The sequence below is a fragment of the Chrysoperla carnea genome, chromosome 1 (assembly GCF_905475395.1).
Source record: "Chrysoperla carnea chromosome 1, inChrCarn1.1, whole genome shotgun sequence".
In the NCBI taxonomy this organism is placed as follows: domain Eukaryota; kingdom Metazoa; phylum Arthropoda; class Insecta; order Neuroptera; family Chrysopidae; genus Chrysoperla; species Chrysoperla carnea.
Window position 1 is genome coordinate 139,221,834 of NC_058337.1, and position 27,861 is coordinate 139,249,694.

Below are 27,861 nucleotides of genomic sequence, written 5' to 3' on the forward strand. Positions count from 1 at the left end.
TATTCTACCAATTTTTGTTTTGCCAATGCCAGGAGCTAATACTTTTACTGGTGTATCATCACCATGTATTTGCTGACCAGAAAATATAAATTGTTGAATTGCTACTGCTATTGGCTCTAGTAGCTTAGCACCTTGACCAGCCCAACTTAGTAGAAGAGTCACAGGGATTTCAGCGCAGTTGGATGGTACACTTTTCAAAAAAGGGCAAACCTAGGTGAATGTTGGAAACCTCGGTTGAATGCGAAGTTGGAGGGGATAGATGACGTCATTGACCAATAGTAAATCAAGATGGCGTTGGGAGGTGTGGTGGGGCGTGGCTGACAGAGCGTTAGTGTGTTTCTTGGCGGAAGTGGGGCTTAAAGTGGTGGGCGTGGTTTTGGAAGTGGGGGTTAAAGGGGCGGGAATTGGACGTTAGATGAGATAATCGAGCCCACTTTCAACCCCAAAGTATGGTACACTTTTCCAAAAAGGGCAAACCTCGGTTGAATGCGAAGTTGGAGGGGGGACGTCATTGGCTTTGACCAATAGTAGCGCTGTAAAAATCAAGATGGCGTCGGGAGGTGTGGTGGGGGGAAGGAATGGCTGCCTAAGCATTGATGACGTCATTGGCTTTGACCAATAGTGGCGGAGAGTGAACGGGGGGCGGGACGTTGACATTAGTCAGCAATTTTCAAGAATATGTTAATTTGACCTTGAAAAATATTGTAATTTGACACTTTAAATATACATGATAAAATTCAAGACACGTGACCGGATGTTAATATTTTTTTTTTTTTTTTTAATTAGCAATGTAATATGACACTTGAAATTTACATAATAAAAATACATGTTCAAACTTGTTTGAATGGACTTTGATCTTAAAATAATTTTACACGTGTCAGCAATTTTCAAGAATATGTTAATTTGACCTTGAAAAATATGATATCATCATCTTGTTACAAGTTCAAACTTGTTTGAAATAATTTTACATGTGTCAAAACACGTGACCGGATGTTAATATTTTTTTTTTTATTGAATTAGCAATGTAATATGACACTTGAAATTTACATAATAAAAATACATGTTCAAACTTGTTTGAATGGACTTTGATCTTAAAATAATTTTACACGTGTCAGCAATTTTCAAGAATATGTTAATTTGACCTTGAAAAATATGATATCATCATCTTGTTACAAGTTCAAACTTGTTTGAAATAATTTTACATGTGTCAAAACACGTGACCGGATGTTAATATTTTTTTTTTTATTGAATTAGCAATGTAATATGACACTTGAAATTTACATAATAAAAATACATGTTCAAACTTGTTTGAATGGACTTTGATCTTAAAATAATTTTACACGTGTCAGCAATTTTCAAGAATATGTTAATTTGACCTTGAAAAATATGATATCAACATCCTGTTGCAAGTTCAAATTTGTTTGAATAAAAATACATGTTCAAACTTGTTGGAACTTGTTTAAACTTGTCTGAATTCCAAGAAAAAATAATTAGTTTGAATTACGATTATAAAAATATCAAATTACAACTTTTTTAGTGGTGGGGATAATGCTATAAAAAGTGATGTACGTAGCTGTTGAAGTATCTCTTTTGAAATTCACCTTTGCTTCAGTTAGTTTTTTCCGCATATATTTTTTACGTTATTTTTATTATTATTATTATTATTATTACTTTTTTTTTTTTTTTTTTTTTGGTATATTTATTATTCTAAACTTTGTCTATATATTTTATACAAAAAAAATATATTACTCAGTTGTAAGTTAACTTTAGTGTTGAACGTTCGGTAACGTATATTTTGCTTAGTATTTGAAAATATAACGGTAAGTGTAAAATTTTTTAAATATTATTGTGAAACTTAAATATAATTTTTTTGAAAGATGGACACCTACGAACGAAATGTTATGCAGACGCTAAACGTGGTACCTCAAGGTGGTAGCACTGATATGATGAAGAAAGTGGAGAGAGCGTTGAGGCTCATCAAGACGGTGGAGGAAGCTGAGCGATGGATGATACTTAATAAGCAGAACATCCGCTTATTCAAAAAGATGCTGATGTTAAAGAAAGAAAATCCTCTGCGTCTTGAAGCTAATATTGGACTTTGTAAATCATACCAGCGGCAACTTCACCGACTGCGATTAGATTTAGTTAAGCAAGGTGGTGGTGTCACCAAAAAACAAAATCGACATCTAATCTGGGAGACAATTGAAACCCACCACCAGGGCAGGGTGAAGACTGGTATGATTACCAATTTGGATTATAAAGATCCAAATATATTTTTCAACCGGGCATTTCCAATGTTTAGAAGACACGTTCGGCGTGAGCTAGTGAATCATCCCCTCAAGGTAAGTAAAATTTAAGATTTATAATTTAAATAGTCTAATGAGATTTTATTTCAGGTGTATATTATGTTCACGGGCAATTTCATTAAGCCCACCACCAAAGAGGAGGATTTGAAAACTTTTATAACGTCGGCCAAGGAAATGTATCTGACAACGGACATGCAGGAGTGGTACACTGATCATGTCAAAAACTATTTGTTGAAAAAATTGGAAGAATTCCAGGAACGCGATAGCGGTTGGGCTCTTGACATGATCATAAATATTCGAGTCCACATGAATAAGTACTCTCCGATCACAGCTGGAACATTTTGTGAACTACCACCAGTCATCAAAAATAAATTGGCTGTGATTAATGTCCAGAATAAAGACCAACATTGCTTTTTATGGTCGATAATGTCAGCACTTTACCCGGTTGAAAAGGATCCTCAACGTTTAACTAAGTACCCGCACTATAAATATCATTTAAAATATGATGGATTAAAGTTTCCCATGTCTCTAGATCAAATTAATAAATTTGAAAAGATGAACCCGCAGCTATCGATTAACGTGTACGGCTACAAAGATACGTTTATACATGGTTTGGAAATTTTCCCTGTACGCGTTAGTTCGAACACTGCGGGGCAGAAAATTCATCTATTGGCTGTGGAGAATGGGAACAGTCACCACTTTTGCTGGATAAAAAATTTAGCAAAGTTGGCTCGATCGGGTGTAACAAAATACAAGAATAAAATTTATTTATGTGATCGATGTCTCAACTATTTTGCTACAGAAGGCAAACTCCAACAGCATTCAGTAAATTGTGGTGAGCAAGAAGCAGTGCGGGTACGAATGCCTGAAACTGATGACGAGCGGTTCGTTGAGTTCAAAGATTTCAACAGCAAGGAACGTGTTGAGTATATGGTGTACGCTGACTTTGAGGCACTATTGGTACCACAGGGCCATGAACACATGGAAACGGATCATGAGTCTTATACACAAAATATTCAAAAACATATACCCTACAGTGTGGGGTATTATGTACATTGTACTCATGATCCTAACCAATCATTCTATAAGGCATACCGTGGTGCTGATTGTGTCAAGTGGTTTGTTCGTGAACTGGAACAAGTAGCGTACTCATTAGAGCAAAAAATAAAACACGTTAAACCAATGTGTCCGCTCACCGTCGAACAAGAACTGGATTTTATGTCAGCAGAGAAGTGTCACATTTGTGGTAAAGATTTCGTATCCAATTCCATACGTGTTCGCGACCATTCACATCGCACAGGTAATGCAATTTATTTATTATTTTTTTAAAATTCATCTAATTTTATATTAATCTATTTTAGGTATCTACCGTGGAGCAGCACACCAATTTTGTAATCTGCATTATCAAGATTCAAGGGTGATACCTGTTGTGATGCACAACTTAAGTGGATACGATTCGCATTTTATTATTGAAACTCTGCTGACGGAAATCGACGGTCAAGTTGATGTGTTGCCCATCAACAAAGAAAAGTACATCAGTTTCACAAAGCACGTCTCGGACATTCAACTAAGATTCATCGATTCCTTCCGATTTCTCGCAGACAAGTTAGAAAATCTGGCCTCATATTTAGATAATGATAAAAAATCCATTTTACATAAAGAGGTAAATGATAAAAAAATAACTAATTTTTAATACAGGGTTGTAATTTGTTTTCTATTTTTTTTTATAGGTCAGTACTGATGAACAATTTCAATTGCTAACGAGAAAAAGTGTATTTCCATATGAATACATGAGTAGCTGGGGACGTCTCCAAGAGACGAAATTACCACCAAAGGAGGCGTTCTACAGTGTGTTAACAGATGAACACATAACGGATGAGGATTATAACCATGCGATACAGGTATGGAACACATTCAATTTACATACACTAGGTGATTATTCAGACCTGTATATGAAAACTGATGTGTTACTACTTGCGGATATTTTTGAAAATTTCCGTAACACTTGTATTCATAGCTATAGTCTCGATCCTAGTCACTATTACACACTTCCTGGCTATACGTGGAGCGCCATGTTGAAATACACCAATATCAAATTGGAATTGTTCACGGATATTGATGACTTGTTGTTTATCGAGAAAGGAATCAGAGGCGGTGTAAGTCAATGTTCTAATCGCTATGCTAAGGCGAACAATAAGTACATGGAAGAGGGGTATGATAAAACTCAAGAAGATGTCTACCTTATGTATTATGATGTGGTGAACCTATATGGTGCAGCAATGTGTGGATACCTACCAACAGGAAATTTTAAGTGGGTCGACACACCAAACATCGAGGATGTTGCAGATGATTCACCAGTCGGGTACATTTTAGAAGTAGACCTTGAAATACCCCAACATCTACATGATAACTTTAGCGATTTACCGCCATGTCCGGAGACAACGAAACCACCTGGATCAAAACAAAAATATCTTCTGTCAACCCTTTACAATAAGACCAACTATGTCGTGCACTACAGGAATTTAAAACTGTATACACAACTCGGTGTTAAGGTAACAAAATACCACCGTGTGTTACAATTCGATCAATCTGCATGGTTGAAACCATATATTGATTTCAATACCGAGATGCGCAAGAACGCCTCAAATGAGTTTGAAAAAGCATTATTCAAACTCATGATTAATGCCATCTTCGGTAAAACCATGGAGAATGTGAGGAAACATCGGGTTGTGTACATACGAAAAAATTGGGATGGAAAACATGGTGTGAAGAAATTAATTGCCAATCCCAATTTTCACAGTATGATGGTGCTCGACAATGACGTCAGTATTGTTGAAATGAAAAAATCACAGATACGTTTCAACAAACCCATCTACATAGGCTTCACAATTTTAGACATATCGAAAACGTTTGTGTATGACTTCCACTACAACTACATGTACCAACGGTACAACCCCACAAATGTCAGGTTATTATACACAGACACCGATAGTCTAATTTATAGCGTGAGAAATACTGACGTCTATGAGGTCATGAAACAGGATATTAATCGTTTTGATACGGCTGACTATGCACCCGACAACGTCTATGGTATACCACTACGTAATAAGAAAGTCAAGGGTTTAATGTCCGATGAAAATAATGGTGATGTTATGCTAGAATTTGTCGGATTACGTAGCAAAATGTATGCTATTCGGGTGCAAAATAAAAAAGAGACTAAACGATCCAAGGGTCTCAAGAAGTCAGCTATCCGAAAACTTACTTTTGAGGACTATAAGCGGTGTTTGCTTGAGAACCGTAACTTTTACCGTGTTCAGCAAAGCATCCAATCCAAGCGACACCGCTTACATACCATCAAACAGCAGAAAGTGGGCTTATCACCATTTGACCAAAAACGATACATTACTCACAATTCATGTGAAACAAAACCATGGGGCCACTATAGCATTATTTGTTGAGTGTAAGTATTTTATATTTTATGTTTTTAATATTTAGCTTATTTTTGCTGTTGTTTCAGAAATGTGTCCTGCTGTTGTTGTGATGATCCTCAAAGTGGTTCGGTATTGTGATAGGTGTACAAACAATTGATAGAGTAGTGCGCATGAACAATTGATAGAGTAGTGGTGGGGGTGTCAAAAAATTGATAGTTAGGTTGAATTATTATAGAAAACAATTTAGTGTTAGTTTAAACATACAAAATGCAAGACTTTGGTAATCATAATAGTGATAACAACTGTATTGTTAATATGATTAAAGATAATTGTAGTTTAAGTACTATAAACAATGTGTTTACAAAGTATTTTAAAACATCGGTTAATATGGCAATTAAATGTGGTCGACCGGAAACTTTAAACTACCTTATTGATAAGGTAGAACAAATGGACTTAGAAGTGAAATTTTCCCCATCGTCAGACGATGAAGACAAACAAATTTGGAACTGGATTTTAAAAAATATCCACTCTGGACAAAAAGATGGAATTGTAGGACTATCCATTTTTGAACAATCTTACTACAGTGTATTTACATCAGACGAGTTATCCGACTATGTTCAAGTGAAAGAAATAATTGAAAATTATCTTATGAAGAAAGATAATGATGATGATGATGATGATGATGACAATGGACACTTTTCAGAATAATAATTATAATGTATTTTCGATAATTTATAAATATATATTTTTTAAATATTATTACAATACAACTCTGTTTTTATATGTTATAGATAAAATTTTACAATAAAAATAATATTTTTACAATGTGATATGTTTTATTTTTTTTTTATAAAACACAAATATGTTCACAAAAACGGTCCACTATAAAAGAAGACTTTTTTTATCAATATATGAATCGTGTAAAGAGTCGAACCCTAACCACCGGACTTTAACTTTGGATCCATGTTTAGCTAAGACCTTTTCCACTAAATAAATGTTTGGATCGTGAACTTTTTGTAATTCTTCGGCATAGAAACCACCCTTTATATCTTCGTTGTTGTAGTCCTTCAGTAAATATGTTCTTGGGTTTGTAAGTTTCACCTCGCGAATGGTGAATATTTCTGGTGTCCATGATGGATGAAAACCACGAGCAAACGTCGTTCTAAATTTACTTATCCTTACATGATCGCCAACTGTAAATTTTTGTTTTGGACCCACCATCTTAATATGATTGTATGAATCTTTTAAAATCCGTTTTTCGTTTCGTGTATTGACTTGTGATGGCTTCATCCTGATTGTCCGATGGTATGAATTATTGTACTGTTTAATCAATTCCGGTAATACTTTTATCCATTTATAATTACCATACAAACTGAAATGTTTGTACATCATCGATTTCAGTGTGCGTATAAATCTTTCCACAATACACGCCTTTTTAGTTGAATATACAGAATAATGGTTTATGTTGTACTCTTTCATCAATCTCTTAAATTTTTCATTATAAAATTCCGTACCATTATCAGTTTGAAGGTTTTTCGGTGTACGATCTTTTATAATCTGTTCCATGGCATTAGTGACATCCACCGCACTCTTGGACTTTAGTGGCATAGCCCAGCTATATTTGGAGAAGCAATCGATGACCACCAAAATATACTTAAAGTTGGTATTTTGTCTTGCATACGGGATCATTTCTACCAAATCAGCTTGAAATAAATCATTGAGTCCCTTAATGATTACACGCCTTCTTGGATAATTACGTCGAGCTGGTTTATGTAGCTCATTCACAACAATTCGTCTTTTATCCATCTATTAATTTATATTTTATACCAATGTCAACATATAGTAACATGGAATCGGAGTTTGTATTCATGAAACTTTTAGGAATACCAAACGTTAAATAATCGTTTGATTTTAATGTATTAAGTTTATTTTTATCTATAATACTATCGTTTTTGAAGACCTCACAGTATGTTGGTTTAATATCTAAATGATGTATCATCACAGAGATTGGGAATCTAAATACATAAACTCTTGTATTATTTTCCAATATATACCATGCAAAATCAGTAGTTGGATCAGGATAAAATTGTGTTGGTTGAGTATTACGTATTGATATTCGAAAATAACCATTTAATTTTTTCAGACTCTCGTTAAATATTTCAGTAGTGTTATTGATTTTATCACTAACATGATTGATAAGGGTGTATAAATCCACAGCATCAGTTGAAAATTCTGGACTTGCTACATTACTTATTTTTTTATTTTTTGCATCAAAGTATGATTCTTTATCATCTAATGACAAACACTGTCCAAGACTTTCCAAGTTCACAACATCTTGCTTATTTATAGGTTTCCCGACATTCACAATTCGTCTTTGTTTTGCATCGAAGCAATTATTTCCACCATTACATCGAAGTATTGATTCATTATGTGATGTATATGAATCTTGATAATTTTTGAGGAGAGAACATCCAAATTTATCTATACCGTTCATACTGAGTTCTCAATAGGTTATGATGTAATTTTAATAATTACATATAATAAATATAAAATCTTAACAGGTCTAATAAGAAACAGCTCGGTTTAATACTGCTCTGTATCTAAACAGGTCTGTTTAATACTGGTCTGTATCTGTTTAATACTGGTTTTGAGCTGTTTAATACTGATCTGTATCTGTTTAATACTGGTTTTGACCTGTTTAATACTGATCTGTATCTGTTTAATACCGGTTTTGACCTGTTTAATACTGGTTTTGTCCTGTTTAATACTGGTCTGTATCTGTTTAATACTGGTTTTGACCTGTTTAATACTGGTTTTGACCTGTTTAATACTGGTCTGTATCTGTTTAATACTGGTTTTGACCTGTTTAATACTGGTCTGTATCTGTTTAATACTGGTTTTGACCTGTTTAATACTGCTCTGTATCTGTTTAATACTGGTTTTAACCTGTTTAAAACTGGTCTGTATCTGTTTAATACTGGTTTTGACCTGTTTAATACTGGCCTGTATCTGTTTAATACTGGTTTTAACCTGTTTAATACTGGTTTTGACCTGTTTAATACTGATCTGTTTAGAAACAGGTCTGTTTAATACTGGTTTGACCTGTTTAATACTGGTCTGTTTAGAAACCAATCTGGTTTTCAGTATATTATATTTTCTTCCCTTAACTCTTGTATCAAACTATTGATTTCATTTTGATGGCTGAAATTTCCCGCGTCACGTGATGCGCATAACAGCCGTAATCTGTCGCAAAGTTCGTCGATTGTATTCCAGTACACATAATCTATGGGATTATTAGTTACTCGTGATAATGTTAGACCGCTACCAGAAGCAGGAGCCGATGGGTATAGATGTTTTTTAATGATTTTTTTATACTTTAAACCTCTAGTTCCTTGAATTTGACCTCGAGAGTCATAATTACGTCTATTAGCGTTTGATGATGTTACAATTTCTAAATAGTTACGCATGTCTTGCTCTGAATAATGTTTTGGTATCTGTTTTACTAAAAGCTCATATAAACCTGATGTCCCGTCGTACCATTTTTCGTTGACTTGTATATTGTTATGCTTAATGTGAACAACTGAATTACCTACATATAATCTATCAGCAGCATTATCATAACGTAATCCGTAAATATTATCGATAAGCTTATCATCTTTATTCGATAATATAAAATAAATGTATTTACCGGCCATATCTCCATAAGTCTTTGTAAAATGCTGAAGTGCATGCTGATTATTCTCTGGTGATTTTATAATCTCCCTAAATACAACATCTGGAGTGTGTAATGCATCATCCTCATAGGTGTCTGATAGATTTTGTTTTGTGACTACTGGAGTATCTTCAAATAATTTTCGAGCCTTCATTGGCGTATAATTTAATAGTTCATCTTTATTGTCTTCTAAGGTATCATCTTCCATCTTGCGTTTTATATTAATTCGAGTAAAATCGTTTTTGTTCTCTTGTTTTTCTACTAGCTTATTCAGCGGATCAGTGATGGGCTTAAATGTTTTTTCTAATGAAATGGTCGCTCTTTGTTCATCAGCTTTGAGTGCGTTATACTTTTTCTGTATAATATCGCTCAACTTAGCTAGCTGTTTCGTTGTCTGAAGCATGTTATCAAAAGAAAGCTCACAAGTTAAATGACCTATACAGTTGATAAACAGCGCTTAATAACCTAACAAGTATCATCAATCAACCTATATAATATGCTCTTTATAAGGAATAATAAATCAACTTGTACTACAGATAAGATAAAAAAAAATTTTATTTAAAAAAAATTACAATTTTAGATTAAAACAAAATACAAAATATGAATAAAGACAATTATTTTATTTTTTAATATTATTTATTGTTAAAACTTTTTTAATCATTAACACTAATTTATCAACAACAAGCACCTCCGTATAAAGATCTATTAAAAAAATAATGTAATAAATACATAATAATATTTGTAGTACAATGTTTATGTTGATAGATGCATAGAGCTTTTGATACACTGTCATTCTTATGGAGTGGTTTTCCACCATCCAAATTTTCAATGTGGACTGCCCTTGTTGAATTTCGAATTAATTTTTTAATCCAAATTTTCTTTTCTTCACCTTTGCAGTATATTACATTATGATTAGCAATATGTGTTAAAATGGTTGATAACTCGCAATAATCGGTGGCTCCTTGATTCCAGTATAAGCCATGGTAATTATTTGAGAGCCAAATTGTTTGTTTCTTATCTGAATCACTTAATGTGTTAAATGGAAATGGTGGTTTGAATACATAATGTCCGAAATGGTTCCCATTTGTATCCACAAAACTAAGTTCTTTAACGATGAATTCATTGTTTACTTTGAAACCCTGTACGTCCACTATGTACGCCATTTTAAACTACTCTATTCACAATATTCGTAAGTGGATTGTATTTAAATAATTGATCATGGAACACTATACAATACGCACGCGTTTTAGCTGGGAAATTAACACTAGCTTCAAACTCAACGCGCAAGTCCACTGTTGTAGATTTAAGTGACTCTGGGTGCTTCGAACAGTCAATGACAAATAGAGGTGATTTATTTATAAACGTTTCTTTATCTAGCAATGGTTCTGTTATAGAGCGTCTATAGTACGATTTTTGAAAATTGCAATACATTTCATACAGTAACGCTGTTTGATTATTTGTGTAATTTAGATTCAAATTCACATATGGGTAGGCTTCACCATTTAAATAGACTTTCAAATTTGTTATGTTACAATGGTCAAACTGACTGGAATCTTTTAAAATGTTGCGGTCACGATTTGTTTGGAAACAGATAACAGCGTAGTTAGGACATTCCACACTAGTTTTAACACTCCATACATGTCTATCAGTTAATGGTAGTTCTGGTATAAGTAGACATTCCATTGATCGAAACCATAACCTCAAATCATCATTTTGATTGACTAAGTTGTATAATTCGACTCGCATTTTATCAGACACTTTAACGTATGGAACACACCATTCTAATTTGTTGATTTTAATTTTAGGTTTGCTTGTTGCGACAGTTGAGGTAAAACAATTAATATCATCATTTGCACGAACAATAACGATTTCTTGTTTCATGTTTACGAGAATTTTAGGATAATCTTCAAAAAAACCCATATACATTTTCAACGGAATACGAACATTGAAGTAACCAGCAGCATTCTTTTTAAAATTTTCACCAAAGCCAGCATTCTCTAAAGCTTTACTTTGATTTTCGTTTAGGGATAGATAGTTTTTTATAGTGCTAACGATGCCTACGTTATTAATCACGTCAATTACCTTACCACCAATTTCATAACGAATTTCATGAAACATAAATGATATAGCATTCGATATGAAGCTGGCTGCATTTGTATCATCATCATCATCATCAGTCACTTGACCTTCGATATTTAAAACACTTTCACTTGGTAATGTGTACAAGTCTTGTGATTGAATGCAAATTCTACTCTCATCGCTTGATTCAAATTTCGATGAATTATAAGCTTGGTGGTTGTGATACTCTAGTCCTGTAATAACATTATCGTACTCAGGTACATTGGTCACATCTAGTATTTCTGCCATTCTTCTTCTTCTTCTTAATACAATTGAATTTTATTCGTATAACTGATTTCTTTATTTTAAACCAGCAACTAAATTTTACCCAACAATTGGCCGTTTTAGTTTTAAGCCAATTGATTGAAGAAATTTTCTATTTTCGTATGATAACTGTTTGTGATTATTTATTCTATTGTTGCTCGATTGAGGTTGTTTTATGAGACGGTTTGTAGAAACACTGCCTCCAGCATAACGTGTAGGATGATTAAATACAAAACCCATTATATCTTTTTCAAGTGTAATCCAATTGTAATGTTTTCACCTCGAAAGTTAACTAATTTACCAGTTTGGTCCACTAACGTGAGCGTAATGTTGCTTATAGTTTGACAGTTGATTGGTAAATAAATAACATTCATAGAATGTATCACAATTTTATAACCTGGTGGTAGATTTGGTGAAAAATGAAACAATGTGTGACTGATTTCATTGTTATGATACGATCCATTTGTAATATTACATTGAACATAAATTGTTTCTACAGGTAAAATATTAACTGTATTGTCACTTTCATGTCTTTTATTTGCATCTAGTTTTCGTTTATTAAATCCCAACATGCGACAAACAGAATCTGATGGTTCACAGTTTATTATCACGGTACACTTTATTTCACATTTTAATGTATTTGTATTAGCATTTATTTGTAGTGTCACCTCATCGCCTACAGCTTCTTTTAAATAACGTTCAATATCTTCAACTTCATAAGATCCTGGTGGTATTTCTATAACTTTATCATCGTAATAAAACATGTTATTGTGGCTGCGTATATTAGGTATGGAATTGTACCCTTGTAAATCTACTAGACCCATTTCATAATTTTCATTTTTATCTAATTCAATTGGTGGAGAATAGTCTGTTGTTAAAAAAGAGCTATTCCCTGTAAATGTAAGCATGTATGACATCTTGATTTTGAATGAAGTGAATACAAGATTTGCTGGTTTATTTATTTAATAAAAATTGTATACATAGATGTCCACAAATCGGAGTATTAAACTGTTGTTGTCTATCAAAATTATATTGAATGTCACATCCGTTAAAATATTTAATGACTTCCACTGGCGGTCTCAAATTTCCAAAACTATCATAATAGATGACACTTCGATTGCACTTTTTATATGCCGTCCAGTGTGTACCACTATTTTTGGATACATCATGGTTGATAATTCCTGTTTCATATTTATATGGTCTTTTGGGTAGGGTGTCACGCATAAAAACACCACGAAAATACGGAATTTTAAATTGTTTAGCATACGCACGTAGCTCCGTATCGTAAAGTGCTCTACGTGGTAGCGTTTCAATTAGTTTTTTGCTAAATATAACCCCATGCCTTTGTTGTACGGTCTTAAATACAAGCCTTTACCCATTGCTATAGCTTCCATTGTTTTGTTGTGTCTTTGACTCTCATTAAGTTGATCACGAGCACTTTTATAATTTGTAACGGCTTTAGCAATACCCGACGCTCCACCAGCCAAAGCACCTAAAGCAGAGAGTCCTGCGAATATTGGAATTAATGGAAGTACACCACCAGACTTTGGAACTGGTATTACACGTGTGGGTGCTTTAATACGTTGACCTCGCACGGCTGCTTTTGCTATTTTTACAGCTGCTTTTAAGTCCGTTGGTTGTGATTTTTTCAATGCATTTCGTGCCTTTCGCACTGATGCTGTAAAGTTTATAGTTTTCTTTGTCTTTTTCGTCTTTTTCTTTTTTAATCCCATACCAAGTGAAGTTTTTGTCTTCATGGCGCCTGTAACGAATAAAGCGGATGCTTTTTCACCAATTGTTGAATCAGATGCTTTGGCACGTTTCCAAGCGGCTTCAGCTAATTGTTTATCTGCTAGATGACGCTCCTTTAAGTCTTTACTTTTTGAATATGCTATATCATGTACCATACAAGCCTGATCCAATGCGTTTTTTGGTTTATCACCACGCGCTAATCGTTCAGCCAGCTTAGTTCCAGGTCCACAATATTGATAAGTTGGTATGTGTAACTCAAACGGTAATTTATTTATAAGTGTGTTAACAATACCTCTTCCTTTGTGTTGTTGCTTCTGATGTGACATACTACTAAATGATTTAAACAATTAAGTTCACATATATTTAAATGTTTATAAAATGGGTTGTATTGAAATTTTAGTCTTAGTTACATTAAAAATGCGTTTTCATAAACAACAACCCGCTCTGAGTGTTGAAAATTTAATACCAGAAAATACAGACACACAAACATATCATGGTCCTCTATTTTCAGATTCACTACGAACAATAATATGTGGCCCTAGTGGTTGTGGTAAAACCAATGTTATGTTGAATTTAATTTATGATGAAAACGGTTTACGCTTTGAAAACATTTATGTGTACAGTAAATCTCTTTACCAACCGAAATATCAATTACTAGAAGAGACTTTAAAATTAGTGGAAGGGGTTGGATATTTTCCATTTAGTGATACTAGTGAAATTCTTAGTCCGAATGAAGCTCGAGAAAAAAGTCTTTTCATTTTTGATGATGTGAGCTGTCATTCACAACAGAGAATTAGAGAATACTTTAGTATGGGCCGTCATCGAAAAATTGATTGTTTCTATCTATGTCAGAGCTACGCACGTGTTCCAAAGCATAACATAAGGGACAATGTTAATTGCTTGGTGTTATTCAAAACGGACGAAATGAATCTAAAACACATATTCTACGATCATGTTGGCTCTGATATGAATTTTCAAAAATTTCATGATTTATGTCGACATTGTTGGAGTTCACCAAATGGATTTGTTGTAATAATGAAAAATTTCTCTATGAATGCAGGTCGTTATAGGAATGGATTTGATGAATTTATTGAACTGTAGTGTCACCAATACTTTGTGTGTTTTTTCAGATTCATAATAATAATTTTTTTCTGTAAATTTTTTTTAAAATGTAAATTTTAATCATTAATAAAAAAAAAAAATATTTATAAGATTTTTATTAAATAAAACCTTTATTCTAATCTCATAACACGTGTAAAATTATTTTAAGATCTAATGCGATTCAAACAAGTTTAAACATGTTCAAACAAGTTTGAACATGTATTTTTATTCAAACAAGTTTGAACTTGTAACAGGATGATGATATCATATTTTTCAAGGTCAAATCTATTTCAACATATTTTTGAGAATAGCTGACACGTGTAAAATTATTTTAAGATCAAAGTCCATTCAAACAAGTTTGAACATGTATTTTTATTATGTAAATTTCAAGTGTCATATTACATTGCTTAATCATAAAAAAATATTAATATCCGGTCACGTGTTTTGACACATGTAAAATTATTTCAAACAAGTTTGAACTTGTTACAAGATGATGATATCATATTTTTCAAGGTCAAACATATTCTTGAAAATTGCTGACACGTGTAAAATTATTTTAAGATCAAAGTCCATTCAAACAAGTTTGAACATGTATTTTTATTATGTAAATTTCAAGTGTCATATTACATTGCTTAATCATAAAAAAAAATATTAACATCCGGTCACGTGTTTTGACACATGTAAAATTATTTCAAACAAGTTTGAACTTGTAACAAGATGATGATATCATATTTTTCAAGGTCAAATTAACATATTCTTGAAAATTGCTGACACGTGTAAAATTATTTTAAGATCAAAGTCCATTCAAACAAGTTTGAACATGTATTTTTATTATGTAAATTTCAAGTGTCATATTACATCGCTGACTCAATAAAAAAAAAATATTAACATCCGGTCACGTATCTTGAATTTTATCATGTATATTTAAAGTGTCAAATTACAATATTTTTCAAGGTCAAATTAACATATTCTTGAAAATTGCTGACTAATGTCAACGTCCCGCCCCCCGTTCACTCCCCGTCAAGCACCACTATTGGTCAAAGCCAATGACGTCACCTGGTAATTTCCCGTTTATGCTTAGGCAGCCATTCCTCCCCACCAATTCAACCACACCTCCCGACGCCATCTTGATTTTTACAGTGCTACTATTGGTCAAAGCCAATGACGTCATCAATGCTTAGGCAGCCATTATTCCCCAACACCACACCTCCCGACGCCATCTTGATTTACTATTGGTCAATGCCGAGGTTTCCAACATTCACCTAGGTTTGCCCTTTTTGGAAAAGTGTACCATACTTTGGGGTTGAAAGTGGGCTCGATTATCTCATCTAACGTCCAATTCCCGCCCCCCTTTAACCCCCACTTCCAAAACCACGCCCACCACTTTAAGCCCCACTTCCGCCAAGAAACACACTAACGCTCTGTCAGCCACGCCCCACCACACCTCCCAACGCCATCTTGATTTACTATTGGTCAATGACGTCATCTATCCCCTCCAACTTCGCATTCAACCGAGGTTTCCAACATTCACCTAGGTTTGCCCTTTTTTGAAAAGTGTACCATCCAACTGCGCTGAAATCCCTGTGACTCTTCTACTCAACTTGCCATAGTGGTTCTAGAAAGCTCGATACCTTCTCTTTGATAAATTTGTGACTGACGATATAGGGGTAAATGATTGCAATATTTCTGAATTAATATATGTGCTAGTAATCCAGCACCCGCCTTACCTTTATCAATAGTTTTTGATGGACGATAAGCTTGTACTATTAGTTCACAATTAGTACAAACACATCGTGGTCTTATATGCCTTATAACCTTAAATGATGACGGAACATATTCTAATGTTTCTGAAATATCATCACTTATTTTACGAAATTTTGTTCCGCCACAAGAAGTACATTGATCATCAACTTCTAATAATATATCTTCTCTTGGTTAATGCTCTAGTAACTTTTGACGTTTTGGTTGTTGGTTACTACCATGATTATCTAAAGTAACTTGATCATGATTCGATGCAATATGATCGATCTTACTTCTAAAACATGAAATAAGCTCATTTTCCTCTATTCTTAGCTCAATATTCTGTATTTGTCGCTCTAACTTTTCTGATGATTGACCATATCGTTTAGATTTTAATAACGCCAGTTGTTCCTTTAAACTATTATTTTCTTCAGTTAATGACCTATTTTCTGCATTAAGAAATTTATTTTTAATTATCAATGATTCTATATCAAGATTTAATGTTGCAACACTTTGATGCAACTCTTCTATTTCTGATAGTAAATTTTTATTAATCATAAATGATATTCCAATATCTCAAATCAAGTACTAACTTTACAGAAGCCATTTTTTATGTAGTTAAGTGGGATAGGGTTAACACCCTCGCCTTTAGGCGAACACTTTAGTATAATCTATCTAATAGGTTACTAGAGGAAGAGATGAAATATAGGAGAGGGTCTCATAGCCTGTATGATTTAAAGTATCATATAGTGTTTTGTACAAAGTACAGGTATAGAGTTTTAACTGGGCAAATAGCAAGTAGAGCAAGGGAAGTAATTCAGGAAATATGTGCAGCTATTTACATAGATATAATTAGTGGCAGCATAAGTCCTAATCATGTTCATATATTAGTATCAGTTCCACCAAGTATCTCAATATCTAAGGTGTTACAATATATTAAAGGAAAGAGTAGTCGTAAATTGCTACAGGAATTTGAACTACTTCGTAAGCGATATCCAAGCGTAAACCAAACTACCGGCTTTAGACTAATTGATAATTAACATATTGCAAGAGCAGATAATAGCTATCACAAAAAGGTTAAATTACTCTTATCATTTGACTTGAATTCTTGATGAGTTAGGTTTTAAGCAATTACCCAAACATTCAGTAGATGATTTTTTTAATATTATTGCTAAACGATATGAAAATAAATCTACCATTATCACCACAAACAAGGATTTTGAAAGATGGAATGAAATATTTGCTGATGAGTTATTAACTCATGCAATTATTGATCGAGTAGTACATCATGCACATATACTAAACATCACAGGTAAAAGTTATCGTATTAATAACTATAAATCTGGAGGTAATATGACATAAAAAATTTTACATATAGTGGTCCCTTTTTTACGTAATTTAGTGGTCCCTTTTTATTTGACAATGACATGGTAAAGGCAGAAGTATTGACAATATTGTTTTTGAGCGTTTCTTTAGGACGCTGAAATATAATTGTATATTTATTAATGATTATCAAAATATAGGAGAGCTTAAAGAGGGGATCAATGATTATATCAGTAAATATAATTATCAGATATTCCATTCAAGTATTGGTTATAAAAAACCCATGAATGTCTATCTCGATAGTATACAATATCATACAAAAATGGCTGCTTAATTTTAAACAAAATTACCAAGCAATTGGCTCAAAATTTTGTCTTGATTTCTCAGTCCATTATTCAGTCCATTATAGGTTATTAGAGCCTAAAGAAATGTTAAATGGCAGAACAAATATTTTTGGTAAAGAATATAATATTGCCGATAACACTGAATCATATAGTACGCTAAGTTTAAATGATGTAGTCGAGTTTTTAGGACTTGAAGATTGTTCTGTTGAATCGGAAACAATCGCTCTACAGCAATGGGCTATTTCTCAAATTCCTACCACCACAACTATTACTACTGAATTACCGACAACAACGGAAAATTCTTTAACCACGAGTTATTTTGATATATATAATCAATAAAACGGATAACTCAGCCCCTTTGCTCCACTGCTTTTCAACAGCTTCATCACTACTACGAGCCAATCCGCCCCTATGTACTGCTTTGGTACTTAGATACTCATGGGTCTTCCACTTGCATCGCTCCCTTTGCATCAATACACAGGTTCCCACGTTCCACATAAGAGCCTGAACCAAGTTCATGCCACCTCTATGCCGGAGACCACTTGACCAGTAAACAGATTCCCGCCAAATTTTTCCTGAGTTAACGACTACCCCTCAGTTTTGATCTCATCTATACGCTTTCGACACTTCAGCAATGGTTTAATCGCTTCATCTCCTTGATTCTTACCTGATACCTTGCAAGGTACCTTTTCTCTAACGCTCACCACCTTGGCTCTTAACCAACGCAGCTTAGAGTGGTTTGAAGCCTCTTCCTGTAAAGCGGCTTCGGAAGGCCTACTTCCATCTCTTATATAGTTACGCACAAATTCAATTTGCACTTATGGCTTCATGTAACTTCCTTTGCACTCGTGGCACACAGTCATCACAGTAGCGTATTAGCTCCATGTGTCCTTTTGCTTGTGGTTTAATTTCTTTCTTAAACCATAAGTCTAGTACATAATGAAGATAGATATTTGCAAGTAATGGACTAATCACTCCTACTTGAGGAGTGCCTACCTCCGTTACTAACTGCTTTCCATCCTCAACTACTCCAGCTTTTAAGAATTTTCTTACTAACCACAATAAATTACGATCAACAATTTTCTCCTCTAAGCAACGTTGTAGCCAATAGTGATTAACATTATCAAAGAACCCTTTAATATCTACTTCTACAATATAATTAATCGGCTTAGTCATCACCGCTTTGTCTAATGCTCTTAATGCATCGTGACAGCTTAACTTAGGTCTAAATCCATAAGATACCTCCAAAAACTCGGCTTCATAAATCTGTTCTAAGATTTTCTTTAGCATAATTTGAACTAACTTATCTTCAACTGATGGTATACCAAGACCACGCTTCTCATTCTTACCAGGTTTTGGGATATATACACTCTTTACTGGTTTAGGACGATATTGCTTCAACTTCATCGATTCCACTAATTGACTAAGCCTATCTTCTAGATTAATACCGTATGATTCAACTGTCTCACCATCAACCCCACAAGTTTTATTAGCTTTAAGTTCTTGATAGCATTCTGCAAGATTAGTCTCATTCACATGATGTATTAATGATGTGAATTTTAGCCTTTTATCTTGCTTCGCTCTTTTAGCTATTTGATTGAGTTTAACCTGCATCATTATAATAACCTCAGCGTGTTATCTTGAATGGTACTCAACCAAACGTTCTATTGCTGACCGCTTCCCCATGTACATAGCTTTCCTATGCTCCGAGTACTATCAGTCAGTCCGACTTCTTCTGTATCATTTGTCAGTTCTTGCCTGTTTTGACTTGACCCGACATACTCTTGCAAGAACACAGAAGATCTTCCATGTTTACGTAAACTCCATCTCATATCATGCAACAGACTTCGACCCCGATAGAGTGAGTAATGACTTACCATTGCGTCACCATTCATGCTGCCTTCCGCACTATGAAAAACGTCGACCTCTATAATGTTGTCTATTTCGGGGCTCAACACCTTCACTTGCGTTGTAGCCTGATATGTCGCTTCTATTGGCTTCATTACATTTTTCACCGCCTGTAATGCAATAGTTGCCTCTATGCTGTTGGTTAGACTTTGCATAGATCGGATTCTCACCGACTGATTTTTACGCACTTCCCTTGGCGCACTCATATTTTTGTTTCCTCAATTCATCACGTTCTTCCCAAAGGCTATCTTTTGAGATTAAATGAGAGGCATCTACAAATGTAAATACTTCACTCATATAACCTGGGAATCATAATTGCTCTCTGAGTTTTGCAAATATTTTAGATAGTAAGTTAGTGCCTATTTTTTTACGTATTTTACTAAACACACTATAATCTGGCGTCTTCTCTGTAAGAGCAAAATCACAAAACCATTTACCAGCATTACTATCAACTAAATAACGTTCTAATTCCAGGTCAGATAAGTCTTACATCAATTGTAAAAGTAAACATTTAAATAACCGCAATATCCGATCCGATATCCGATCCTCAAAGTACCGCGGGGGATGTTGCATACTGACTAAAGTAAACATTGAAGTTAAAGAGTTAATTGACATTCAAAACTTATCAAAAGAATGTGATTTTGAGTGTTCAGCAATTGAACTAGTTAAAAGTGATCTTATAGTTATGTGTATTTATAGGTCACCAGCGGGGAATATCGATGAGTTCTTTAATCTGTTCGAGAATTGTTTAAATTTAATCTTCAATAAAAAAAATGATAAGAAACAATTAATAATTTGTGGAGATTTTAACATAGATATTTTACAATGTAATAGATCTGTTCGCTGCCTGCAGCAAATTCTTCTATCGTATAATTTACAAATAGTAGTGAAGCAACCGACGCGTATAACAAACACATCGGCAACTTGTATTGATAATTTTTTTACAAACATAAATCCCGTAAAAGTAAATGTTTTCTCAAACACAATATCGGATCATACTTGTCAAATACTAGGATTCCAAATGAGTCGAAATTTGAAAAGAAATTTTAAAATAGTTAACAAAAGAGTTTTTTCAAAGGAAAACATTAATAGCTTTTTATGTCTGTTACATAATGTATCGTGGGATTATATTATGGAAAATTACGATGCAAACGAAGCATTTGAACTCTTCCTTGAACAATTCAAATACTTTTTTGATATAGCTTTTCCGGTAATTAAGATTAAACAAAATAACAACAACGTTGATAATAAAGAATGGATTTCTCACGAAATAAAACAGCTGTCACTTGAGAAAAGACAAGTCTGGAATGAAATCAAAAATTGTAACTTAAATAATTGCAACTCTGCAAATTTAAAAAATGTGTATAAAAATTTATGCAATACAATGAAAACATTAATCAAAAAAACAAAACAAGAATTTTATAATAATATCATAAATACTGCTGACAATAAAACAAAAGTCACTTGGAATATTATTAATAAATCTCTGAACCGCACTAATACTAACAGTTCTAAAATTGATGAATTAGATTATAATGGTCAAAAAATTACTAATGTTGTTGATTTAGCAAATTGCTTCAATAACTTCTTTTTAAATACGGCGGTAAACTTAAATTTAAGTAAACCAAATTACGAAGATATAAAAATATCTACTACAAGCTCCACACTCTTTTTATACCCCTGTGATGAAATGGAGATATTTCGCACATGTATGAAATTAAAAAATAAAACCTCATTTGGGTGGGATGGTATACCATCGATTGTCATAAAGAGCTCTACTCATTACATAACTCCAGTATTGACACATTTGATCAACTTATCGTTAAGCCAAGGAATTTTTCCTTGTAGTTTAAAAAAGGCTGTTGTTCGACCAATTTATAAAAAAGGCGACAAATCAATTCCGTCTAATTACCGGCCAGTCTCCCTACTGCCAATATTCTCAAAAATCTATGAACATATAATATACGAAAGGTTAATGTTATTCTTTTCCAGTCAAAACGTCTTTGCTTCAGAGCAACATGGCTTTATAAGAGGTAGGTCAATCGATCAGGCCATATTTAAAGCATTTACAAATGTGTTAGATGCGCTAAATAATAACGAGATAGCCATAGCTATTTTTCTCGATTTAACAAAAGCTTTTGATAGCATTGAAACAGAGCTATTAACGCATAAACTATATTATTGCGGAATACGAGGAATTCCCTTACAGTTATTAGAATCTTACATGACAAATAGATTACAATGTGTAAAAGTAACAACTTGTGTAGAAGATACCATTATTGACAGCTTATCAGATTGGCACGCCACCTCACGAGGCGTTCCCCAGGGCTCAATTCTTGGGCCTCTCCTGTTCTTACTTTATATAAATGATTTACCGTATAGGTCAAATGAAAATATGATATTGTACGCCGACGATACTTCTATTTTTTATCGCGGCAAAAATCTAAATAGTCTAGAACAAGATATAAGGAAATCTGTCATAACTCTACAAACATGGTTTGAAAACAACAGCCTACAACTCAATTTTGCAAAAACTAGTGCTATTTGTTTTAGGAGTTCTCAAATAAACTCTATTTCTTTGCCAAATATCAATCAAAATATTACGATAACTGATGGAACTAAATTCTTAGGGCTAATATTAGACAATAAATTAAATGGGAATAAACACATCGAACATTTAAATAAAAAAATAGCTAAACAGACTTATTCTCTTAGAAAGCTACAGAATATGCTTTCCATTGAAAAACTGAAACAAGTTTATTTTGCGAACATTCATTCTATTGTGAAATACGGTATTCTTTTTTGGGGACACTCACCGATGATCGGCAGTGTTTTAAAGCTCCAAAAGAAATGTATACGAATTATGTCAAATGCAGGTTATCTAGACCATTGTAAGCCACTGTTTAAAGAATTACAAATTTTAACAGTGGTGGACGTTTACATTCTTGAATGTGCAATTTTTGTAAAAAAGAATCCAACACTCTTTGAGGAATATCAACGTGAACACTATTATTTGACAAGAAATAAAGATAAAATGACAATCACTCAAACACGTAAAAAATTTATACTAAATAATACGATCAATAATTGTATAAAAATTTACAATAAAATACCTGATGATTACAAATGTTTACCATTAAATCATTTTAAACGTAAAATTAAAAAAATGCTGTTGCAAAAAAATTATTATAGTTTAGAGGAATTTGCTATTTGATGCATGATGACTCAATAATTGTGACTTATTCTATGTACTATGTACTTTTTTGAATAAATTTATTATTATTATTATTATTATTATTATTATCCCGTAAGACTTATCTGACCTGGAATGAGAACGTTATTTAGCTGATAGTAATGCTGGTAAATGGTTTTGTGTTTTGCTCTTACAGAGAAGACGCCAGATTATAGTGTGTTTAGTAAAATACGTAAAAAAATAGGCACTAACTTACTATCTAAAATATTTGCAAAACTCAGAGAGCAATTACGATTCCAAGGTTATATGAGTGAAGTATTTACATTTGTAGATGCCTCTCATTTAATCTCAAAAGCTAGCCATTGGGAAGAACGTGATGAATTGAGGAAACAAAACTATGACAGGCTAAATAATGAGACTTTGGCTAAAGTTGCGAATGATAAACAAGCTAAAATTGGTTGTAAAGGAGGTAGTAAGTTTTGGTATGGTTATCAATTACTACCGTCTAAAGCCGGTAGTTTGGTTTACGCTTGCAAAGCAGATTAAAAGCGTAAACGCTAAAACTCTGATATTCTAAAATCATCTTTTTTTTGATATTCTTCTTGTTGCTCTATATACTTCTGTACTGCTTCTGAATTCACATTACTAACTGTAACAACAAAATACCCTCTAGCCCAAAGATGTTGACCCCAATATCGCTTACGAAGTAGTTCAAATTCCTGTAGCAATTTACGACTACTCTTTCCTTTAATATATTGTAACACCTTAGATATTGAGATACTCGGTGGAACTGATACTAATATATGAACATGATCAGGACTTATGCTGCCGCTAATTATATCTATGTAATTAGCTGCACATATTTCCTGAATTACTTCCCTTGCTCTACTTGCTATTTGCCCAGTTAAAACTCTATACCTGTACTTTGTACAAATCACTATATGATACTTTAAATCATACAGGCTATGAGACCCTCTCCTATATTCCATCTCTTCCTCTAGTAACCTATTAGATAGATTATACTAAAGTGATCGCTTAAAGGCGAGGGTGTTAACCCTATCCCACTAAACTACATAAAGCATATTGTACAAAGCCTGCCAAAGATGCAGCAACTAGGAAAGGAGTTCATCTTTGTGCTGTAAAGAAAAATAACATGAAAGATAAGAATTTTGATCTTGATCAATTACTACCGTCTAAAGCCGGTAGTTTGGTTTACGCTTGCAAAGCAGATTAAAAGCGTAAACGCTAAAACTCTGATATTCTAAAATCATCTTTTTTATGATATTTTTCTTGTTGCTCTATATACTTCTGTACTGCTTCTGAATTCACATTACCAACTGTAACAACAAAATACCCTCTAGCCCAAAGATGTTGACCCCAATATCGCTTACGAAGTAGTTCAAATTCCTGTAGCAATTTACGACTACTCTTTCCTTTAATATATTGTAACACCTTAGATATTGAGATACTCGGTTGAACTGATACTAATATATGAACATGATCAGGACTTATGCTGCCACTAATTATATCTATGTAATTAGCTGCACATATTTCCTGAATTACTTCCCTTGCTCTACTTGCTATTTGCCCAGTTAAAACTCTATACCTGTACTTTGTACAAAACACTATATGATACTTTAAATCATACAGGCTATGAGACCCTCTCCTATATTCCATCTCTTCCTCTAGTAACCTATTAGATACATTATACTAAAGTGTTCGCCTAAAGGCGAGGGTGTTAACCCTATCCCACTTAACTACATAAATATGATACAAAAATTAGAGCACCTTTTGAAAGAGTATTCTCACAAGATAATAAACGTGTCAGATATATTGGTATTGCACAAAATCAACCACTTTCATCTGAGAGATAAAAGTTTGATTATAGCGACTAGAAGTCGCATATCAAGCTAAAGCTTATTCGAGTCTTATGTTAGAAATCATGTCTGATTCATGTGCATCAGTATGCTTATTAATATATTCTTTAATTATATCATCAGTCACATTACCACTAGTAGCACTAAAGTAACCCCGTGCCCACAAATGTCTACCCAAGTATTTTTGTTTTAATATTGGAAATTCCTCTTGCATCTTCTTTGAAGATCTGACTTTCGCTTTTTGTACAAATTCACAGATTTTTATATGAGGTGGAATATTAGCAAAAATGTGTATATGATCGCTTGATACTACTCAATTTTCTATTTTAATACCTAATTCTGTTGCTACCTGTGCAATAATTTCTCGAACCCTCTTTTTTATATCGTAAGCTAATACCTTATATCGATACTTTGTAATCCACACTATGTGATAGCGATGATAGTAAACTGTATGTGATTTCCTGCTGTAATGTGTCATAGTGCTTATGATGCTAACGCATCATCGTGCACATGGCAAGCTAAAGCTTCTCCATCTGGAAGATGGAGGTTTGTACCTCCAGACTATCAATTCTCTGAATTTATGAATGCTATATGTTTTAATTTGAAACGATTAACCGTTTTAACGGCTAGCTAATATAATATTCGATAACTCCTGTAGATTGGAACAAAATCTACTCTAATTTCTACTAATTTTTTATGTACTGACCAAAATTTATCTTAAATTTAAACTCAATTGCTTCTAAAAAATATCTTTCTTATAATTCTCTACTTAATTTCTTATCTCTCAACGCTTCCTCTATCAGTATGCCAAATAAGACCTTTTGCGGGTTTACGCTGCCATATTGCCATTAATAAAGCATTATTAACCAAATCAGCCTTCATATAATTACTCATAGACCATCCTATAATTTTTCTAGAAAATAGATCAATAACCGTTGCTAAATATAACCACCCTTCACTAGTTGGAATATAAGTTATATCTCCAACCCAATAACAATTAGCCTCAGGAACTCTAAAATTTCTCTCTAATAAATTCGGAGCAATTTGCTTGTTATGATGAGCGTCAGTAGTTGCTTTGAATTTACGCTTAGTTTTACATATTAGACTCGCTTTTTTCATTAGTTTTGCAATGCGCCTCCTACTAACAATGATACTTTGTCTAGATAGCTCCTTTTTAATAGGTCTAGTGCCGTACTTACTTCTACCTTCTTTAAAGATAATTTCAATTTTGTTTGTTAATTCATGATCTTCTCGATCCCTATTACATCCAGAATTATTTAACCATTCATAATAACCACTACGTGATACTTTCATCAATTTACACATAGTAGAAATAGAAAAATTACCTGCATTTTCCTTAATCCACGCGTACCTTATCGGGATTCTTTTGCAAAGTACGCGGCAGCCTTTTTTAATAAATCACGTTCCTGTGTGACTTTATATAATTTTTTTTTTAATTTCTTTAATTTATCATACAGATGTTCATCATCTCTCATTACTTCCTTGGATTTTGAATATTTATTAATCCAATTATATAAACTAGATTTTGTAATACCTAATTCTCTAGCTGTTTGGGCAAAAGGTTGCTTTGTCTCAATTGCTAATTTAATAGCAGATTCTTTAAATTCAGCTGGGTATATCTTTGGCTTTATATCTTTCATGCTTATCCTTCTTGTTAATATTGTCTATTATTAACTGTCCGGAAAACTATAGCCACATCATATGTAAAAATGTATTTCTTTTAAAAAACCTTTTTTCTTGAACATATTTATAATATATTAGATACGTATATTCAAACGTATGAGGACATAATGTAAAAAAAATCCAAAAAATCTCATTAATAGGAAGCGGTAACATAGGTGGAACGCTTGCTCATTTAATTACTCTTAAAAACTTAGGGGATATAGTATTATTTGATGTGGCTGAAGGGAATCCACAAGGCAAAGCTCTAGATATAATGCAAGCAAATACTCTAGCAGGCTCTGATATCAAAAACAAAGGTACAAATGATTATGCAGATATAAAAGATTCTGATGCTATAATTATCACTGCTGGTTTGCCTAGAAAACCTGGCATGAGTAGAGACGATTTAATTAGCGTCAATACTGGTATTATGAAAAGCGTTGCAGAAAATGTAAAAAAATACGCTCCTAATGCTTTTGTAATAGTAATTGCTAATCCGTTGGATGTCATGGTTTACGTGATGCTGAAAGAAAGTGGCTTGCCACATAATAAAGTCATTGGTATGGCGGGCGTACTTGATTCATCAAGGTTTAACCTTTTTCTTGCTAAGGAGTTTAAAGTGTCAACTAATAGCGTTAGCAGTATAGTTCTTGGCGGTCATGGTGATGCTATGGTACCGCTTGCTAGATATTCTACTGTAAAAGGCGTGCCTATACCTGACTTAGTAAAGATGGAGTTATCAACCAACGAGCGTATCGAAAAAATAATTGATCGTACTAGAAATGGCGGTGGCGAAATCGTGGCACTACTTAAAACAGGATCAGCTTATTATGCTCCTGCTGCTTCTGCTGTAGAAATGCTTGAATCTTATTTACAAGATAAACGACAAATTCTAACCTGTGCTGCTTACTTGCAAGGCGAATATGGCGTAAAAGATTTATATGCCGGTGTGCCAATTATTATAGGCAAAAATGGCGTAGGAAAAGTAATCGAGCTGCAACTAACTACCGATGAGCAAGCTTTATTTGATAAGTCAGTAGACGGCGTTAGAAAGCTGATTGAAGCGGTGAAGTAATTTAATTCTTAATTAAAACAATTAGTTAAATATT

At 33.4% G+C, this 27,861-nt stretch overlaps 4 protein-coding genes across 4 annotated transcripts; 2 read left to right on the forward strand and 2 right to left on the reverse strand.

Moving 5' to 3' along the window:
• The first annotated feature begins 2,065 nt into the window (after positions 1-2,065).
• Positions 2,066-8,304, forward strand: LOC123296243. Its single transcript, XM_044877708.1, has 5 exons — positions 2,066-2,342; positions 2,397-2,684; positions 2,874-3,606; positions 3,668-3,924; positions 8,299-8,304. The coding sequence occupies exons 1-5, from the start codon at positions 2,238-2,240 to the stop codon at positions 8,302-8,304; spliced, it is 1,389 nt and encodes a 462-aa protein (XP_044733643.1). The 5' UTR covers positions 2,066-2,237.
• Positions 8,305-10,613: 2,309 nt separating this feature from the next.
• On the reverse strand, positions 10,614-11,816 carry LOC123296254. Its single transcript, XM_044877719.1, has one exon. It carries the CDS (start codon positions 11,814-11,816, stop codon positions 10,614-10,616), a length of 1,203 nt encoding a protein of 400 aa, XP_044733654.1.
• Positions 11,817-18,898: 7,082 nt separating this feature from the next.
• LOC123296287 (group II intron-encoded protein LtrA-like) lies at positions 18,899-19,708 on the reverse strand. Its single transcript, XM_044877752.1, has one exon. It carries the CDS (start codon positions 19,706-19,708, stop codon positions 18,899-18,901), a length of 810 nt encoding a protein of 269 aa, XP_044733687.1.
• A 3,154-nt stretch (positions 19,709-22,862) lies between these two features.
• LOC123296299 (malate dehydrogenase) lies at positions 22,863-27,827 on the forward strand. The gene is made up of 3 exons (XM_044877763.1): positions 22,863-23,052; positions 23,389-23,664; positions 26,875-27,827. The coding sequence occupies exons 1-3, from the start codon at positions 22,863-22,865 to the stop codon at positions 27,825-27,827; spliced, it is 1,419 nt and encodes a 472-aa protein (XP_044733698.1).
• The last annotated feature ends 34 nt before the right edge of the window (positions 27,828-27,861 follow it).

Bases quoted from the DNA above. Each gene is read 5' to 3' on its own strand.
- LOC123296299 (XM_044877763.1), top strand. From the start codon at position 22,863: ATGTCAAATGCAGGTTATCTAGACCATTGTAAGCCACTGTTTAAAGAA. The intron at 23,053-23,388 runs GTAAAAAATTTA...TTGCTCTTACAG, and splicing joins AATGACAATCACTCAAACAC to AGAAGACGCCAGATTATAGT. The intron at 23,665-26,874 runs GTAAGTTTTGGT...CAAACGTATGAG, and splicing joins AATTGGTTGTAAAGGAGGTA to GACATAATGTAAAAAAAATC.
- LOC123296243 (XM_044877708.1), top strand. From the start codon at position 2,238: ATGATTACCAATTTGGATTATAAAGATCCAAATATATTTTTCAACCGG. The intron at 2,685-2,873 runs GTGATTAATGTC...ATGAACCCGCAG, and splicing joins TCATCAAAAATAAATTGGCT to CTATCGATTAACGTGTACGG. The intron at 3,607-3,667 runs GTAATGCAATTT...AATCTATTTTAG, and splicing joins CGACCATTCACATCGCACAG to GTATCTACCGTGGAGCAGCA.
- LOC123296287 (XM_044877752.1), bottom strand. From the start codon at position 19,708: ATGATGCAGGTTAAACTCAATCAAATAGCTAAAAGAGCGAAGCAAGAT.
- LOC123296254 (XM_044877719.1), bottom strand. From the start codon at position 11,816: ATGGCAGAAATACTAGATGTGACCAATGTACCTGAGTACGATAATGTT.